At 38.9% G+C, this 21069-nt stretch overlaps 1 protein-coding gene across 1 annotated transcript in view; it reads left to right on the top strand.

Annotated features, from left to right (window-relative positions):
• Positions 1 to 11665, top strand: part of tbx4 (T-box transcription factor 4) — a 20322-nt gene extending 8657 nt beyond the window's left edge. The window contains exons 4-9 of the mRNA XM_010795219.1: positions 5736 to 5855; positions 7420 to 7567; positions 9932 to 10084; positions 10382 to 10470; positions 10679 to 10914; positions 11022 to 11665. Coding sequence (XP_010793521.1) covers positions 5736 to 5855; positions 7420 to 7567; positions 9932 to 10084; positions 10382 to 10470; positions 10679 to 10914; positions 11022 to 11665 — 1390 coding nt within the window. The remainder of the gene's footprint in view (positions 1 to 5735; positions 5856 to 7419; positions 7568 to 9931; positions 10085 to 10381; positions 10471 to 10678; positions 10915 to 11021) is intronic.
• The last annotated feature ends 9404 nt before the right edge of the window (positions 11666 to 21069 follow it).

Here is a 21069-nt window from a genome sequence, read left to right as displayed (position 1 = left end):
TTCTTGACTTTACTGTTATTCTTTGACTTTGTAAAACTGTAACAATACAGAAATAAAACAAATTTAAGTATGCAGACTTTACACCTACAGTGGGCCAAAGTATTTAGTCAGCCACCAATTGTGCAAGTTATCCCACTTAAAAAGATGAGAGTCCAGAAAATCACATTGTCTGAATTTTAAAGAATTTATTTGCAAATTATGGTGGAAAATAAGTATTTGGTCACCAACAAACAAACAATATTTCTGGCTCTCACAGACCTTTAACTTCTTCTTTAAGAGCCTCCTCTGTCCTCCACTTGTTAAACTGTATTAATGGCACCTGTTTGAACTCGTTATCAGTATAAAAGACACCTGTCCACAACCTCAAACAGTCACACTCCAAACTCCACTATGGCCAAGACCAAAGAGCTGTCAAAGGACACCAGAAACAAAATTGTAGACCTGCACCAGGCTGGGAAGACTGAATCTGCAATAGGTAAGCAGCTTGGTGTGAAGAAATCAACTGTGGGAGCAAGAAAATGGAAGACATACAAGACCACTGATAATCTCCCTCGACCTGGGGCTCCACGCAAGATCTCACCTTGTGGGGTCAAAATGATCACAAGAACGGTGAGCAAAAATCCCAGAACCACACGGGGGGACCTAGTCAATGACCTGCAGNATACTCAACTGTTGATAAAGGTGCAAGACTGTAGACTGCCCACATTTCTTGACACAGTTCCTTTATACCAATCATCCTTTCTGCCAGCACGCAGAAAAGTCCCACATCAGACTAGAGGCTGCTCACTTTTCTGCGTGCTGGCAGAAAGGATGATTGGTATAAAGGAACTGTGTCAAGAAATGTGGGCAGTCTACAGTCTTGCACCTTTATCAACAGTTGAGTATTTAAAACACTTCATACTAAGCATTAATGTAATGTATCAGCAAGCAAGTGTAAGTCAGATGTTAAAACATTTTCTGACAACAGCGCAATCATTTCTTGGAACATATCAATCTTTCAACATGTCCCAAATAAAGCTACATAATTAAAGAGACAGGCATCAACTTTCATAGGTTGGGCGATTTAAAGTTACTTGTCAGCAGGGTGATGGGCCTTTATCTTACATTTCTTTACAGGGTTACCATGCATCCCACTGCTTAGATTTACATCCTTTTGCCTCACATCACATGCCACAATATTCTACATTTTGTTATGGCCTCGGTCAGTTTAAAACAGCCTTCAATGAAAACAATGCCCATGACAAATTCCAGCTCAGAGTCAACAAGCAACAGCCCAAAAGTATGGGTAAAACAGAGAACATGTTTTAAATTGTTATAATCTCTGGGGTACTGGTCTTGTAGATTCCCCTGTACACCTGTAGCTAGCAATGACTATGTGTTACATTTACTTTCTTAGTAAATTACAATGAGACCCAGATTGTAAAAACAACCAAGAAAGGGAGAAGTTCATACAGGACATTTTTTAAAGAGTCAGTCTTCAGCATATGATGCAGTAGAAGATGGTGAGCAATGTTCAATTCTATGAGAAAAATTCAAAGGTAAAGGAGAAAGAGTGAACAAACAAAAGATCAATGGCCAAGAGTCAGTGTGTGCCATGGTGTATTTGAGTTTTGAGGGAAAATAAAAAATAGCTTATTTGAAGAATTATGGACACAGATACATAACACATTAACACAAGATTGCTTTGGAACTCAAAATGTTAACTGTACCGATATTAGTCTATCTATCACATGATTAGTAACAATAAGTTTAAAATAGGTCCAAAGTATTTTTTAAATGCAATTCCTGAAAGCTTAAACAACATTCTGAGCATTAAGCAAACAACATTTAAAGAAATTAAGTTATTTTGAAATTATATCTACCTGAGCAGAGAGTACAGTCACTCTCCCTCTGTGTTATAAACCAAGTTTCCCTGTGCTTTGTTACATAGGTGACCCATGCATTTAGTGCATGATAATCCCTGTGTGGCTAGCTAATGGCCGCTGTCTGCAATGCACTCATACTGCGGCTATCGTTGTTTGCACTTTTAGCTGCTAGCTACCTTAACAATGTTGGGCACAACAGAGACTCTCAATCATAGAAATGCCGAGTATTCTGTAAAAAAATCTGTCACGCTCATATTGATATAGTATTTGTAGTAGTAGTAGGATTCCTGAATTTGCTTTTGGTTGTAGTGTGCCCACCCAAGATGTTCAGTTGCCAGCTCTAGCCACACCTATAAACGTTTCTGGAGGTTCAACTGAGTGTGTGGTCCATGCAATGTGGATCTGAAGGGTGTTGAGCTTTAAGTCTGAGTGAAGGTTGAAATGCACTTTTCAAAGTCAAGTCGAAATGTTAAGTGTTAGGGGTATCATTCCAAACACTATATGATAAATTGACTGTCAGATTCAACTGCTAAGAGTCAGGATTCCTTTGTTTTCATCAAATCTTTTAGCCATGTCTGAAAACTTCTAATATGGATGAAAATGGATGAAGTCAAAATGGATGAAGCTAATAACTAATCAATTAAAGAGGATTCTACCTTATCATAAACCTAATAGCATCTAAATAACCATATTAAAACCATGTTAAATATGTTTATGAGAAAGATATAATTCGTGAAATATTATCCACGCTTGCCTGTTGTTATAGTTACACAACACTTTTTCATGCTTGTGAGTTTCCCACGAGCAGAGTGGCCAGAAGTAGCAGGCTTTAGAACAAGAAATGGAAATATTTGCATAAAAAAATCATCCACAAATGTAAAAGTATATATGTGATCAATATTATGAAACAATGTAAAACACAGGGCACTGTATGTGCAAAAATGAATCAAAATGTAAAATACTCAATCTGCTTTATCAAAATATTTGGGAAACGGGGAAAAGTGAATCTTAGTAATGGGGTGTGCTGGTTTGAAAAAGGGTTTGAGACCCATAGTTGTAACGTGTAAGGGTCAGTGCAGAGGTGGCAGGGGAGGAGTTACAGATGCAGAGCAGCTAGCTACATTTTCCCAACACTCTGGGATGAAATGTGCCCCGTCGTCTTCCATGCAGCACCTACAGAGACCAGTAGACTTGTTATTGTGAGTGTCATTGTGCAGGCGTAATCCTCCCTCTTCAAAGCACCCAGTGCAGCTCTTCCCTCACTCTCCCTTTTTGTACACAGCCCGTCAAGAAAGCAGCGGCTGGTTGATAAGAGGAATCCGGCGCCCACAATAGGCCGAGTCTACTAGGTTGTAGCGCTTCATCATCCCCCCCAACACTCCTTTTGATCTTGCCGTGGTACTGGAGATTCCCAGAGAGGGAATGGATCACTGGAGGGCCTAAACATGTGGAATTGTTAAGAGAAACAGCTGGCTGGGCACAGAAACACACACACACACCCTGACACTGATATCATACACACACTCTCAAACTTCCATTTCTCATGCTCCTCTTAAACGCACTCACTTAGTCACACCACCGTATGTATATGTATGCCTTCATGATGTCTGCCTTTGGAAATCAGTTGTCTAGATTCCCAATACCTACAATTTTTTGTTGACGTAGCAGATATGCAATTCCAGAATAAAGTATGTATGATGTATTCTAATATATTGTAGAATTAAAAAATTAATAATAACGTTTCATCTCGTTAATACAAATTGCAACATTGGCCTAATTTGACCAGAGATATTAAAGATATAGCTCTCGTATTGTAAATGTTATAGCAAATACGCAACATGTTTGACTATCATCAACAGTGTTTCATCAACATTTTTGAAAAGAAAACATAATTTTACCACATGGTATACGCTTCCAATCAATGAAAATTAGATTCATGTTATGGATTATTCTTTTTAAAGTGACAGTACTATTATTTAATCAAAGCTTTTAACAATAAATGGTTGAGATGTATTGGTTCCAATACAAATCAAAGTTCAACTGCGTTATTTAAACTTGTCATACACTTCGTTAAATAAGCCTAAGTAACTAAGAGCGTGTTGGATCACTTAACTGTGTCTGCAACCCATTCTCTGACCCACCTTTTTTGTAACTTCCTGAATCATAATCCCAAAGCCCTCCCCCTGTACTCTGCAAATAGCCCGGTGTGCAGAGTTGTAAAAGTAAGCTTGTTACAATTTATTGCCTCACCCGCTAACTATGAGTTCAAGTGCTGCTGTTCTGAAAAGGTAAAATCACTTTGGCCGAAGGCGTGGTCAACTGACATGTAGTACGACCTAGTTTGTTTCAAGCGCAAAGAACAAAGAAACCTTTTTATTCACGTTTATTTGTGTTTAAGATTGTGCTGCATTCAGTTCCTCTGTCTGGCTCAACAGCCAGTCGAGTGAGCGGCAACGCCCTTTACTAGGCAGTCATGGCCATATTACACAAAGCCAATGGCCACATGTGTTGACACAGGCCTTCATCTGCTCTGTCTGGAGGGTGTATGCGGAGCCAGAGATGAGAAGAGGTCTGTTTTGAATGTTCAAGATTAACCCGTCTTTCAGTGAGGATGATACCGGGACTGATCTCTCTTACTGATTGGATTGGAGGCCAGGGAGAGAGATTTAAATTACCTTGCCTCAATCCCCCCTCCTCTCTCTCTCTCTATCTTACGCGACGGAGTATTTACAGTAACATGATCAGATGGTGTTAGGCACTATGAGCCTTTGAAGAAGGGCATTTGCACCAATCGGAACAGTTAATATGTAGACTGGGGTTTTGATGCCACGCCATTTTCCAAGAAAGCATGCAAGGCTTTCTAGAGTGTCCTCCAATGTTTGAACACGTTGCCATGGGTAGCATTCTCAGATAAACTGCAGGCCTTTTTGAACCGTACCCTCTTAAGCAATGAGGAGTCGGCTATCTAAACTGTTGTCCGATCTCGGGTGCCATTAAAAACCACTTAGGGCTTTATAAGGGGTGCAGAGCCCTTTGCGAAATATCCTTTAGGACAGATGGGATGAAAACGTTTTTTGTTTCCCAGAAGAGGTCAGGAAAGGTAGCTCCCTTCATGTTTTTTATGGCTTTGAGTGCTATATTAACATATTCTTTATTTTAGTCTGGAGGCATTTAAAAGATGAAAGATACAGCGTGTTCCCATACTTTGTATGGCCTCTCAGTATCACAAGTATGAGAGGATTTCAATCTCCTCGTATATAAATGCCTGCAAGGAGAAAAATCACTACAAGGCCAGAGATTTTGACACCAAGGACAACATCAAGAAACATGATGAAGGAATTTTTAGCAAGTTGGGTTAATTCTATAATGTGCTTATGAAGGGTTTATTGTATACAAGTAGGTTTCGTCCACTGTTAAGGTCAAGATGATTTCAGGCTTAAGAGAAAGCAGTGCCTCACTCATCACACTGTGACACAATATCTATGATTCTTTCCTGGTCCCAATCCCTTAGTAACATCACTGAGCTACAGTGAGCTAATGGGATCTTCACCTGCACTATCAGTGACAAAACTACACTTATCCTTCATACATAATTGTTTTTATGGGCACATTGGATCCTCCCTTTAAAAGATGATGAATGCAGTATGTTAAAAAATGTCAAGTCCCTGAAGTTGGTTGCCTGCGCAAATGCAGTTTTTTTTCTAAATCCTTCTGAAAGGTTCCAACCACAATAATAGCTATTAAGAAATGTGTGTAGTGCTAAACATTTGTGAATCTGATCCTATTTGTTACTCAATTGTTAAATCAATTACTGCCTCGCTTTTACGTAGAAGCCATACATTAACACATTTCCTTCAAATTTTTCAACAGGAGGATGTTTCCCAGCTACAAGGTTAAAGTGTCTGGGATGAACCCCAAAACGAAATACATCCTACTTATTGACATTGTTCCAGCTGATGACCATCGCTACAAGTTCTGTGATAACAAGTGGTAAGTTTGCAATTGCAAAGCCATACATGACCTTTGTTGAAGGTTGCCTCATGGCCTTCTTTTAAAGCCTTAGTTGTCCTGCAAACCAGTAGATTAGCTTATGTTAGACATCGCTGTGTATCTGGCATTAAGATGTGTGCTGACTTTACTTCTCTAGACCATGTTTCATCATGTCCCAATTTAACATTTCATTGGGTTTATTTAATTGATTTATGTCTTTTAAGCAACTGACACTAGACATTTAAAATTGACTTCTGTCCTGTAAGGGTTGAATCATTATGCTTTAGCAATGGAGGACTAAGAGCTAGAACAGGGTTGTCCAAATTTTTTTTTTTCACAGAGGGCCACATACAGAAAAATAATCGAAGGGCTGGGCCGCTCACTAGAGATGAGGTATACTGCCTCATAAGTTAAGTTATAAGTCAGCTAAATCAATCAAAAGTAGGTAAATTATGCTTGATACTTGAATCTCCTTTAAGAAAAATAAACAGCCTACATCCGAGCTCTACAGAGAGTTTCATTGAATTGGTTAGCAGCTCATCCCAACAGGAGCCCCAGATTGATTATCATGAGAGGAAATAGGAAGGGTATATTTCAAGTTTGTTATGTATATAAGTTATTGGGCTTTTTTCTTATCGACTTAGATTTGTTAGAACATAATTTAAAATGTAATTGACTGAATTTATTGTAAATTGGTCTTATTAACACATGAACACTACTGTGTAATATATGTTTACAGACATATTTAATAAATACAATACAAGAAAAGCTCAAGTTTCATTTGTGTGCCGTATTCTATTATACTTTTTTTATTTGCTGAGGGCCGATTCAAAATGTCCCGTGGGCCGCATTTGGCCCCTGGGCCGTAGTAATACCAGTCCCATGTTGCTTCCCAAGTCCTTATTGCCAGGCAAGAACATCATATGCTAATTATGAATATTCTTCAAACCACAGAATTAATAAAAAAGTATATATTTTTGTGTGTAACAAGCAACATGTAATGTGTGTCCAATGCAAGAATACAAATAAAATAAAAATACCCTTTCGTATGGTAACAACTTTATGATTAACATTGGTAATAGGTTGTGCTGATGGTTAGTAACAATGCTCAAGGCATTTTTTGACAAGGCATTGTGCATCAGTATGATAAATATAACAACAACTTTACATGTGTTGTTTGAAAAACATTCTCACAGAAATGGATTGCGGTGTCAAACTATGACACTGCAAGAAAAGCTGAAAAGAACACAAAATAAATAATTCTTCTGATCTTTTGGTTGGCATGGCCTGGCCATGGTGGGTTCTGGTGTTTCTCAGCGACACCTTGGAGAAGCATGATAAGTAATGATGTCTTAGCAGAGCCCCCCACCCCCCCCACCAGTCTAAGGGATTTAATACTGTGAGGGTTAAGATCAATGGTAATATACGCCTATATATTGCTCCATTATTGTAAATAAGATTTGGTTCATGTTAACCTCTTGACAATGGCCATAGAATACATTACATTAGTTTGTCTTTTACTTATCAAAGTTTGCTTCTGCACGTCTCTCAATCTGTTTTTCAGGATGGTGGCTGGCAAGGCCGAACCAGCAATGCCAGGCAGACTCTATGTGCACCCTGATTCCCCCGCCACAGGAGCTCACTGGATGAGGCAATTGGTGTCGTTTCAGAAGCTCAAGTTAACCAATAATCACCTAGATCCTTTTGGGCATGTGAGTACATGCAGAGATTATAAGTACTTTTCATAACTCAACAAAATGGTTAATGTTATTAGAAAATGTATTGGATTATTGATCTTGATATTATTCTAACAGTGAATGATTACATTTTACTCAACAATTTGATTGCTAAGATACAGTATGAGAAAATGGAAACATTTCCTAACATAGCTTTAGAATGGTGTCGTCACTTAGTAATTAGTGGTACATCATTTGGTTATATTGCAGACTTAAACCATCTAACACATGCATCCTGAACACAATTTGTGGAAATGTCATGACTAGTGGGAGCTGTCAGACCAAAATCAGGAAATATTGCAGTGAGTAGAAACCAACAGCCAATGTGAAAAATGTTGTTGATACATGTACAAAACAGCAAAAGGTGAAGGTATCTTTCACAGGAAGATTTTTTAAGAAAGGATAAAAGAAACTGAGGAGGCAGAGGCTGCAGAGGGAGGTGAAGAGTGTGACTGTGGCAGCGCTCCCCAGGGGGACTCGGGGTTAGCTTGTCTAAAGCCATCTCATCAATGGGTGGGCTCATTAGGTTCATAACCTCTCAGATCAGTGGTGGGGCATGCTGTCAGATTGAGTTCAGTGCCTGGCCAGTGATAAGGGTGAGTAATGAGGACAAAGCAAGTTACAATCAAAAATAACAGAAAATAGACTTGTATGTCGACCATTAAACCTGTCCAAATGCAGAATAATCAAGTGCCTTGATTTATTCAGACTGTTATCAAAAGAATATATTGGAAAATACAGCAAATTATGTTAATTGCTGACAATCTAGTACCAATGCACCCTGTTAAAGTTGGGGTGGTGGTTCCCATCAAAGACAGTCACTTTTTTAATAACCTTAACAAAATATTTTCTTGGCCGTTATATACTTTGATTATCTTTATATACATAAATAGATATGTGTTTATTATTGAGATAGGAAGGGGGAAATACATGCTTACACACTTATCACATTTAAACCCCCAGTTTTGGTTGCATAACCCTAGCCTTACCTTTACTATTTATTAACCAAAGATTAACCAAGGTTTTGCCGAATCATCCAATATTGACATTCTTGTGTAGTTATATGGTTGGGTCATTACATGCTATGGTAAATTAATTCTTAATGTCCCTCAACAACTAATTGCAGGCACATATCAGATAAAGCAAATAATTATGCCTGAATGTTTTTATAAGGGGTAGATGAAAGCAAATACCTTCCTTAGCCCTTCACGGTTCTGAGGAAGGCTACCCTGATCGTCCCTGTACATTCTGACAGTCACCCAAGAGTCTCCAGTATCACCCTCAAACAGCAGCCAGACAGCAGAGCAGACAAAGGTCAACAGAGAGCCTCCGGTGAATGAGCCAATAGCTTATCTATGTGTCTCTAGCCTGCCTCAGCAGGTGGTGGTGGCGAAGTCCATAGGGACTTGGCTTGGCAACTGGAAGGTCACCAGTTCAAGTCCCGGAAAGACCAAGTGCTACCGAGGTGTCCCTGAGCAAGGCACCGTTCCCTACACTGCTCCACGGGCGCCGTACATAATGGCAGCCCACTGCTCCTAACACTAGGATGGGTCAAATGCAGAGAATGCGTTTCATTACATAGTACCTGACCTGTACTACGTAATGACAATAAGTTGAATCTTCTTCAATGTGTGCAAGGGTCCTTTCTTATTTCAACCTGAACCTAGACCCTCCATGCAACTTTTGTGTCTCTTTGAGAGCCCCCTAGAGTCTAAGTCTCCTTAGGAGAATGTCTGGCAAATGAGGAGGGGAACCGAAGTGCAGAGCTTGATGCTTATCACCACTGACAGAGCTGGACTAGTGATGACCCTGCCCTACTGTTGCTAACGCTTCGCTTGGCTCAGCACTCGGCTGCAGTGAACAGGCTGGTACTAGTGAGCTGACCTGCAGCAACCCAAACAACATAACGAAGTATGCTCATCGAATGTTACCTGCTCTAATAATTCACAATATTTAGGTTCCAGATCAAGTCTGACTTTGATCAGAAAAGGCATGTTATCTAATCCAACAATGCTGCACTTGAAAGGCTCGATACCAATGAGGAACTAAACAGGGAATGGGTCGTAAAATATGGTTTAACATGCATGTAAGCTAACAGTTAAAAGACTATTTATCCTATCAAGCTAACCTCTTGCCTCAGAATAATATCAAATAAAGGCGTAAACACAATAATTAAAAATATGTTGAACCTTCGGCATATTAGGAATGTCAAATGGGGGATAAACATGGGTAATTTGGTGAGTGTTCAAAATAAAGTGTACCGCAGAATAGTGGCTGTTCATAGACCGCTGCTTTCAGAAGTAAAAAATTAAATGTCTTATATTCTCTTCCTCTTCCTAGATCATCCTGAACTCTATGCACAAGTATCAGCCCAGACTACATATAGTTAAAGCCGATGAAAACAACGCCTTTGGATCCAAGAACACTGCCTACTGTACTCATGTCTTTCATGAGACAGCCTTCATCTCTGTAACCTCTTATCAAAACCATAAGGTACAGCAACTAAAACACTTCATAAAAAAGATAAATATAAAATTATGCATTATTCCTTGTTTTACACACTTAAAAGTAAAACTAGTTTGTGGTACCTGTTTTTATACAGATGAACAGGGGTTACACTCAAAACCTTTTTCTGTCTGAAGCTATATCCTGTTTAACTAAAATGGAGATTTGAAAGTATAGTGAATGTTTTTAGGCGTAGATTGATCACATTTAATGATAACAGTTTGTATAGAGGTGCATTACTTTAACTATTAATATAAAAAATTGAATAAAATAATTGTTTTCTAGATCACTCAGCTTAAGATAGAAAACAATCCTTTTGCCAAAGGATTCCGGGGTAGTGAAGAAGGAGATCTGCGCGTCTCAAGACTACAAGGGTATGTTTACACAAAAAGGAACCAGTAAAGTAAAACTGATCCTGTAGGACCATTTAGCACACTGAAAGTCTCTCGTAAACATCAGCTGTTCAGAAGCCTTTGTGTATGGATATAAAAAACAAAGCTTGCCTCCTTGAAAGACTGTGTTGAGTGGTAATGCAAGCATGGTAGATTGATTACTTTTCTCCTCTGTTGCTGCTATGTATAGGAAAGAATATCCAGTGATTTCAAAGAACATAGTCCGACAGAGGCTCATCTCCTCGCATAGTCATCTAGCAGGAAAGCTTGGAGCAGGAGTTCTCACAGGGCACCCTCAAGTACTGTCTCCTTATCAGTATGAGACTGGGGTTCCTTTGTCTAACTCAGACCCCCAAGATCCTATCTCGAACCACTTTCCTCAGAGTAGAGATCCCAGCCTTCTGTATCACTGCTTCAAACACAGAGGTAAGTTCTTAGCCCCTTTGTTTTCAGCCATTGAACCGAATCAGATGTGCTTATGAAGTACTTCCTGTTTTAAAAGAAACTATGCCATTAATCATATCCCTTTGCAGATAACGCCCGACACCTAGAGCTTGGATGTAAGCGGCCATATCTGGAGACATCATCTGCAGTTTCAGAGGAGCATTACTTTCGTTCAGCAACCTCTTATGAGTCGCCGTTACTGTCCCATCCTTACTGCACTGAGGCAATCACCTCTAGAGAAGCTTGTATGTACGGCAGTATGGAAACAGAGTCTGGATCTGGGGCAGGGGATACAGATGACCTGACTAACCCCTCTTCAATAAATTGCAACATGTGGGCGACAATGCAGCCCTACCCTCGCTATGGTGTGGAGGGTGTACCATACCAGCCCTTCACAGCTCATTTCACCAATACTGCCACAGTCACGTCGATTGTACCACAACCAACATCCTCAATGGCATCTCGACCAGCTTCTGACTTGGGGGTCTACAACCCGGCTACGGTCCAGCGAGGTTTGCCCGTTATACCTCCTTCATCCTGCTCTCCGGCTGTTCTGGGATCCAGAGATAGGTCAGGGCATCCACCTTTGTACCACAAGAAGCCAGGGTCACCGCTCCGGCCTCACAGAGATTTCTCAGCCTATCCCACACAGGGTACAATATCAATCCGGGATCCATCCTATCAGTACCAAGTGGGGCTAAGTAGCGCAGGAACTCAATGGACTGACAGCTAACATGGACAACTGTAGAAACAATTTTTTTTATACATAAAAATCTGAAATAATCTAGGTTCAAAACCCCACTTTGGGCTGCTGATGCCAATCAACAATAATGAACTACAGCCATAATCATTGCACTCCAAAACCATTCACATCCATTTGTTCTCACTGAAGCAAATTGACATACAACATTGTATGTGGTGTGGTGAACACTGGCTGACCTTATTACTTATGCAGATGTCTAGCATATGAACATCACAAAGTCTATCAGAGGCAAAAGTAAGCTCAAGGGAGCAAGACGTGTTGATGCGATCGCAGAGTCTGACAACATCCAAAAAGTGTTTGCTACCTAGCCTAAAGTAAAAGAGGATAGGTTTCCATAAAATAAAATAAATGAGGTACAATTGCTGTGCTTGCCCTTGAAGAGAAAGAGAGGTTTGTAAAATATGTGTACATGATGGTCTTTGAGTGAAAACTGAGCATTGAGGGTTCCATTACTTATTATAGAGCACCACGTTGATAGAGCAAGATTGCAGTTACTCTAAATGTTTCTTATTGTCAACAAGTCCAATAAGAAGACATAAACCAAATACTTTGTTAGCCTACCCTTCCTGTATTACAAATATGTAAGCCGATTGCGGTGAAAATGTATATCTTTAAAAAAGTGGTCACAAATATACAGTACAGTCACAGCATTTTACCAAAACAGCTGGCAATTGTAGTTTTGTACAAAATCAAATTTGTTGAAAAATGTTTTTATCTGTAATTTTAGTTGTTTCAGACCGTCAACTCAAGTCAAGTCCACATACTTGTCTCAATGCAAAATAAATCTAACAAGCCCTCTAAGTCATTGAGGTGTACTTAACAGAGATTGGCTCAAAATAATTTACTGTGGCTTTGATTGTAGTACTAAGGAACACGTAAACTTATGCAACAGTGCAACGTTAAGCTACGTTTGTTCATGGGACAACTTTGAGAAGGGCCTGGGGTTTGGTTTCAAAAAGGTTTTAGAGATTTCAAAAGTTATCACAGCCAACATAACTTGAATCCTAATTATTTATCTGTGCCTACTGAGATTTGCTACAGTGTAATGTATAGGGTAAAAGTGCATTGAGTTCACTGCAAAGTGAGATTGATCATATCAGATAATCATATCCACAAATATATTAAACTAGCCAACTATTTATGACAGTTTATTTCCCACAATGTACATACAGATTATTTAAATGAAGGAATATGTGCGCCAAAAATCCTCAATTAAAAAGTTGTTAGTGAATGGGTCTTATTCAAATGTTGTATTGTTGCATACTAGCACTCAGAAGAAATGTTGTGAGTCAAGACCAAGCAATACTACAGTGGTTGTTCGTCAAAGCTTGGCTCAAAACACTATAATAGTGAAACGGGACAGCAACCAGATGCAGGCTTAAGGAAAAAAAAGTTTAAGCAATGGTGAGTACTGGAAAAGAGAGCTGCACACAAATCCCACTCCCAAATGATTTACTTGGAAAAAATCCTTGCAAGACTACAAATAGAAAACAGGATAAGCATGCAGAACGCTGAAAGAAAAAGGCTCTTTGTAGCATTGCATCCAAGGGAGTTTAAACTTGCAATGACAAGGAAAGATTGTCTGTACGGTATGAAGATGATCCTTCATGCATTAGTGCATTGTCCCTAGATTTTAAATGTTGTAAAATGTGATATTGCATTTTTAAATATATGGACATAAATAAACATTTTCTTGCTTCTAATTGTTGCTTTATTTAATTAAAGATCAACATTGTTCTTCTAAAAAGTTTAACCCCACTTTATGAAGAGATTACCATTTTCGCTCTTTTTCGTTATGGATAATATGCAAATTTTTGCTTTTATGGATTTACAAGAAGATTCCACAAAAAAAGTTTTTCTTGCTCAATTACATAACCTAAAAACACAAGAGTTAAACAAAATATATATAACAGTCAAGATATTTTACCAAAAATAAATACAATAGTCAAAATGTTTGATACCAGATAGCCAGTTATCCAAGTGTTCTGTCGACAAAAAACTGTTTGTATATTACGAAATTACAAAAAACTTTTAGGAAAAAATTAGGTACTTTTTAGGATACAGTATAGGTTTGCCTGCAGTCATAAGCTGAGCATTTTTTCAACCTTCTCTCCTTAATAAACGTATCAATGCTTAATGTGTTTTACGTTGACAAAGTTGCCCCTAAATTCGCACGTGTCTTTAAAAATGTATGTTTTTCAGAAGCCATGTAGTAAACTATTTCAAGTTCTCCATGACTGAACTAGTTTTACTGTTCAAAACACAATTTATAATATATAAAGACCATATGGTGTTGTCCAATATAATGAATAAGATGCACTTACAGTATCTACTTGAGTTACAATCAGTAAATGTCGAATAGGAATCAAAAGTCAAGGTAAAGCAGATTTGTTAAAAGTATGTAGACAGCAGGGTGAGTACATCAGGATATAGGGCACTGCTTTCTCTCACACATTGCTCTCATTTGATCATGAGTTATGCTGATGGCTAGGTTCTGGTTCCTGTCTGCACCTCATTTTCTATCTTTTTCTCAGCTGATGATGCATTTCACATGAAGGGAGGCTCTTCACAGAGGGCTACCATTCAAATCGACAAATCATCATCCAGGTATCTTGAAATACTGAAATATAACTTGCCTGATGACAATGTTCAGACATTAATTTAACTGTCAGAGTACAGAGTACAGTTGCTGTCATTAGGGTGATTTGCCTAAGCAAAGGCAATACAAGTCTTTTTGCTAATTGTATTTGTAAAGTATTGTTTTTTTTTACCGTTTCCAATCATTTAAATATGCATACGAAAATGTATTGGCAGACTTGTTTTAGTTCCCTTTCAGTGAACATCAAGCCTGCAAACATTGTTGGTTGAATTTCAAGATGGAGAGGGATAGAATAAAGTGCAATTTAATGGTAGCCTGAAATTATGACTTTATCCAAGAACTCTTAAACAAGTCAGCATGTTTTGCAAAATGGTCTAAATAAATAATATAAATAAAAGGAGGGATGAAACCCTCTTTAATGGTCACACATGCAGAGCACACATCAAACACAGTGACATGTGTTCTCTGCATTTAACCCATCCTAATACCAGGAGTCTAGTACTAGGAGCAGTGGGCGGCTATTGTACAGCGCCCGGGGAGCAATGGGAGTTGGGGGGGGGGTGGGGAGTTGTCCGGTGCCTTGCTCAAGGGCACCACGGCAGGGCAGGAGGTGAACTGGGACCTCTCCAAGTAGCAGTCCACAGTCCATATTTACACTGTCGGACATCTGTAATATCAAGTATGTGATTTGCAGTAAATAGGATCTAACATGCAAAACCACTAGTATGGAAACACAGTGTCCTTGGAATGATGTTCATATACTACTAATATGTCTGGATTATATTCACTCACAATGTTTATTCCAGGGAAGGAACTGCAACGTTCTTGTACAACACACAAGACTCATGGAGATGGTCAGAGGTTATGAGAGGATGTACAAAGAGCAGGACTTTAATACCAGAGTCAAGTGTTAGGGTAGGGCAGCTTTTTCTCAAAGTGTGGGGCGCGCCCAGAGATGTGATATGAACGCGATGAACGGGAGATTCTTCTTCTTTTTTTTTTAAAAATACATTTTTTGGACCTCTGGTCGGAATCGAACCTGGGTCCTCGCGGGCGGTAGTGGACTGTTACAGCCGGAGACTCGCAACGGCTGTGGACTTTCACAGCGCCGCTGCGGTACCCTGTGATTGAGCGAGAGAGAGAGAGAGAGAGAGAGAGAGAGAGAGAGAGAGAGAGAGAGAGAGAGAGAGAGAGAGAGAGAGCACACCTTTATCTATTTAATATAGCCTAGGTGTAAAAAATATAGTAAGAAATAATTCCAATGTGTGCTATAGGACAGTAAAAAAAAGAAAAACAGTTTAAAAGGGGAGTGATAAGTAAAATATGCATACGTAAAAAGAAAGAATGCTAACTAGGTAACATAAAATAAGAATAAACAAGTTTAAATGATTTGTTATTGGTTGTGATCATATTCTAAAGATGTTTGGATTATTGAAAAGTATACAGCTCTCTTTCATCTGAGTGTTGAGAGCTGTATCCATAATTCATTTTGTGCTCAAAGTGCACCAGATTGATGCATTTCACTTCAACATTAAAAAAAACTCTTCCCGGGGCTGCATGCCCCCGGACCCCCCTAGAGGAGGTGAGGTCCACCCCCAAATAAAGCAAATTAAAATAATCAAATGCATGCATTTTATTTTAGTAAACATTGAAAAGGGTCCCACAGACCCAAACAGCACACAAAGGTTAAAGGTAAGCATATCATAATGTTAAAATTTGCTAAATATATACAATGCAAAAAACTAAAAAAGAGGAGTAAAAGTAGCTCACGACTTGTTTTATTTTTTGAAAGTAGCTCTCATCCTAAAAAAGGTTGGAGACCCCTGTTATAGAACGATACATTTGACAATTTTATGCTTGGCCTACCATTTTATTGGAGCGATGAGGAACAGGGGGGGGGGCTTGAAAAGGCCCACCTGTTCAAAGTGGGGATGACAGAAAAAGTTTGAGAACCACTGGGGTAGGGTAATCATCAAAAAGTGCTTTGGATAAGGAAAGATTTTGGTTTGGTCAAATGTTAGGAAAGAATAACCCATCATCATCATCATCATCATCATCATCATCATCAACATCATCATCATGTATTTTGCTTGAAAAAAACCTGCATTTGCTGTTGCAAATTAGTGGACGATAAACACAAATTCAAAAAAGAAAGGATTGAGTATGGTTTGAATACAGCATTCTGTGATGGCCACTTGGCATTGGCAATGTCTCTACATTTAAATAATATAACATTGTGTAGTGCACATAATTGCTAAATAATGTAAAGGGTACCATAAAAATGTTTCATGAGATGCTATTTATTCGAACATTAATACTGACAAGGCAACAGTGCACAGATTTAAACAAATCATTTTCTTAATTAGGCGGTAACCCAATCATTTCACCAGATTTCATTTCACCACCATTAGTGATCTCTTCATTCTGGACTGTTGAATCTTCAGCTTTGAATATGGATGAGAGAGCAGAACTGGACCGCTGCTGGCGCCAACCATATCTGTAAATAACACAAAACAAAGTTTGATACTTTCCGCAAAAGTATAATGTGTTGATATAGGTATTCAAATATATCTAACTATTACTTTAAATGCAATGTTCTTGGGTCATTTTGAAATGCTGTACCCTTAGCAAGGTTGCAGTAAGTTACTCTTGACGTTAAAAAGAAAGGTAGCATAAGTTTACACCAAAGTTCCCTGTGTTCTGTTTAATAGTCCACGTTTTTTAGCCAAGCCTTAATGGCGCATTAAAGGGCCAGGCAGGCATATTGAAATGTATGCTATCTTACTTTTCACATAAAACCGAAGTCAATCTCATTATAAAGAAGCCAACTTTAAGCCCCTTATGGAGCACAAGTTAACCAAGCTGAATATGTATCTGCAGTGAGAAAACCTCGGTCTGCAGACCATCTGGAAGTCGTTGAGTGGAGATCTGGCCATTCCCTTCTCCCCTGCGTCGCATTGCCCTTCCCTACTGTCGTCCCATAATCCCGTCTAACAGCCGCCTGGGCTTGGCTGGCCCATTCCGACACACTGACTGGCTTAACTTGGCCTTCTTGTAAAAAAGAGAAAGCCTGGTTTTTCGACAAGGCACTCCAAAAAGACACTTTAAATATCTGAGGGGGATTTAATATCAAGTCCATTAGGGATTTTCTCAAGCCCTGTAAATGGTCAATTAGTGCATAATTCTGATTTGATCCACATGCAGAGAGATCTGCAATGGAAAAGACGAGAAGAGGTTGGGGGTTCTACATCAGATTACCATACAGGGTGACATTGTGCATTAGTAGAAGAGAAGGATAATGAACATACTAAGGGGTTTCAAGTTTTCCTTCGTAAAAATGATTGATTGTGTACAGGAGGCAAGAACAACACAACCTTCACAGATGGATTACCAACAGTGGGCACTGTTTAGAAGAGTGGGAGGCTTGAGGACTGGGCCAAAAGGGCAAGATGTGGGTTCAAAGCTTTAGAGGAGGGACATTAAACTGTTTTTGTGTCCCTTGATCAAACATACAGCTGGTTGGCAGCAGTATAAACCAAAGCTAAATCTGCTGTATAAAACAGTATCCCTACATTTCAAAATGGCTTTGGATAAAAGCATCTGTAAAAACTAATAATCAAAACAATACATTCCCGGATTAGACAACTAGAGAGGAAAAGGCAAAGACTATTTACTCTGGATGAAAACATTTTATATTGGAATAAACTCACATTCTTCGCAAGTGACATACAATGTCAGCTTAGCAGACACAGAAAAACAAACAATACACAAGGTTGTCTTTGGTCTCGTTGCTTTAAAGCCAATTTAAAATAAGGAAAACACAAAGATAAATCAAAGCCAGAGAACTATCAAGGTCAACATCAAAGTAAGGAATGCAGATACACACTACTGTGGAGAAACACAGTGAAATATTGCAGATTGAACCTGAACAACTACAATGAAAAAGTGATGCTCTGCCTCTTCCAACAGGGTCATCAATGCGTTTTTCAGTTTTCGAGGAACAATGTTAGCAAACGTTTAATGTCCAAAAATAAAAATATGTTTTCTAACCAGCAACATTGATTAAAATGTAATTGCGATTCTAAGCTATGTTTCTGCTAAAGCAATGTATAATGTAAGATAAAAAAGTAAAAGATTTGTATTGAGACATTAACATAAAGCAATCTGAATACATTAAGATCTGATTGATCACTTCAACCTGTATGAAAATGTAATGAATACATTGAATAAACCAACAAATTCAGTGAAGATGAACTGACCGTTGACAGAAAATTAGTGTCTGCATAATCCTTCTGTGTTGGGCCATAAGCTTCAACAGTGAGAACAAACATAGGAAGTGCAGAGTATTACGAGGCCCATTCACATTTGTAATGACATCTGTAAAAAAAAAGCTATCCCATATTTTAACCATAAAGGTGAGATAAACAGATAACCACAATACATTTTTACTTTTCAGTTTAATCTTTGACAGCTCGAGCATTAATGTGTTGGTAAGAATGATGTTCATTTACAGACATATAATGTTTCCATCATGGTAGAAATAAGTATTTGCTAATATAAAATATGCTTTATATTTTATGACTGAGTTTAAAGGGCCAAAGTACCCATAAAGGTTGTTGTGGGATTTATTTTCGATTCTAAAGCAAGGCTCTGAGTAGGAAAGCATAAAGAAGATAGCTAAACGTCAATAAAGTTGTGCAGTGATGATGTATGTATTTAGCATTGCAAGGGGTCCCTCGACAAAGGGGCAGTGGGATTTTTACCTTTAGATTTTTGGAACATTGCAGGTACTAAGATCTATGGAAAGCACACGTTTATGATGCTTAAACGTTTTGTTTAGCTGGATAATCCACACATATTCAAACAACTTTTATAAAAGTTGAAGCGTAACTGCAACTAAATGAAGGTTGCAACACCACTAGGCTAAAGACGTTCTAATTTTCGGCGTGATAACGTATAGTAGACTTATTTAGTCACTTGTTGTTTTTTGAGACATATTTAAGCTTCAAACAGTGGGTAATTTACTGACGTAATTGATGTCATAGAACAACACGGAAATATATCTTCTGCTTAACCTGAGACCTTATTACAGGCATCCAACCACAAACTCGAACCATTTTTTTATTCTAGAGGAGCAAACTCTAGAATATAATAGCTACCCCCTTAAACTAGAATGGGTTTAATAAAGAGCCTATGTTACACTGTCAGTGGGTGGTGGGATGAATAAAAAAATGACATGGAAGCACAAATGTGTCACTGTCAACTGTCCACATTTTATTCTGACTAATCTGGACCAAGAATAGTCTCATGGCTTGAACTAATGGTGCTATTAATCTATGTTTATCTATTTATCATGCACCTACTGTATATATGTTAATATGCAGTTTATATTTCTTTTTTTATAATTTAAGCGCTTTGAGCACCAGGAAAAATGTATTATTATTTGAAGTATTATTATTATCCTAATAACATTATTCTCATAATGTTCACAGTATTTATGTTCAAGGTTTATTAAATATGATCTTATTTTTCCATTATTGTATTATATAGTATCAAAACTTGTTTGTGTATTTATATTTATTTCAATACTCTAAGGGCTTCCAGTAGGGATGCTCTGATCGCCAATCGCCGAATGCCGGAATCAGTATCGGCCGATACCGATCGCCGATCCGATCGAGTGGGCGGGGCCTAAATGGAAGATTTAAACATCACTTTAAATCTTCCATTTAAAGTGATGATTAAAACTCAGTGGGGCTCATTCACTGGAGCTTCCACAAACAACAATCAACTTAATTATTACATTCAAATTAAGTACATTATTCAAGTTTACATTCACTTTGGATAATAACACGGGAGAAATGAGCGGAAGCGCTCTCTTTGCCTCTCTCTCTCCTCCTGACAGCCTGTCAGTATCTCATGCAGCTCACTGATCCAGTAATGAGTGACCCGACAGTGAAGAATAAATATATTTATAACTAGTTTAGCTTGTTCCAGAGGTAGATAAAATAGCTAAGTGTGTTAGGTCTAACTCTTGTGTGTTTCGCTCCGCTCACCGGTCCGTCACAGCGGGCGGAGCTGCAGGATTTCTGCTTCACACACGTTGCATACCGCTATTTTACTGTCTTTTTCGGACAACTTAAAATACTGCCAGACCAGTGAAGCCATTTTGGCGAGCTTGTTTTGCCGTGCACAGAGAAAAGTGTCGTGTATTTTACGCCATGCGATCGGCTCTCGTAATCGGCTCTCGTGATCGGCTCTCTTGACCGGCTCTCGCGATCGGCTCTCGCGACCGGCTCTCGCGATCGGCTCTCGCGATGTTTAGTGAGCACCGATCGATCGGTAGAGGGTGTAGACTCCGATCTCGATCGGTGACCGATCGATCGGAGCATCCCTAGCTTCCAGGTTTTTAATTAAATTGAATCATTTTATTGCAGCAGGTTTTGGGTCTGTATGCCACCATATCTGAGACCGGAGTGGATACAAGAAGAGGCGCTTTTAGCTCTGATTATTTTTTATGCCATAATTTTTGAAACAGAGAAACATTTCCTTCAAGTTCCTACTGGATCAGGGGTCTTTACATCAGGGGTGAGGAACCTCCGGCCTCCGTATACGGCCCGCGAGACCATTTGGTACGCCCCCGAGGTAACTTATAAAAAAATTAAAGAAATCTAGACCGCAAAAGAATTAAACAAAAACGAGTGCCTGTTTTTCCTGACCAAGGTCAGGGTCCTTGAACACAACACGAGCCTAACGTGTCATCACGTGGTATATGTCT

The sequence above is a fragment of the Notothenia coriiceps genome, unplaced genomic scaffold (genome assembly GCF_000735185.1).
Source record: "Notothenia coriiceps isolate Sejong01 unplaced genomic scaffold, NC01 NC01_scaffold00002179, whole genome shotgun sequence".
Classification (NCBI taxonomy): domain Eukaryota; kingdom Metazoa; phylum Chordata; class Actinopteri; order Perciformes; family Nototheniidae; genus Notothenia; species Notothenia coriiceps.
The sequence above is the reverse complement of the archived record's forward strand: the minus strand, read 5'-3'. Positions and strand labels throughout refer to the sequence as shown.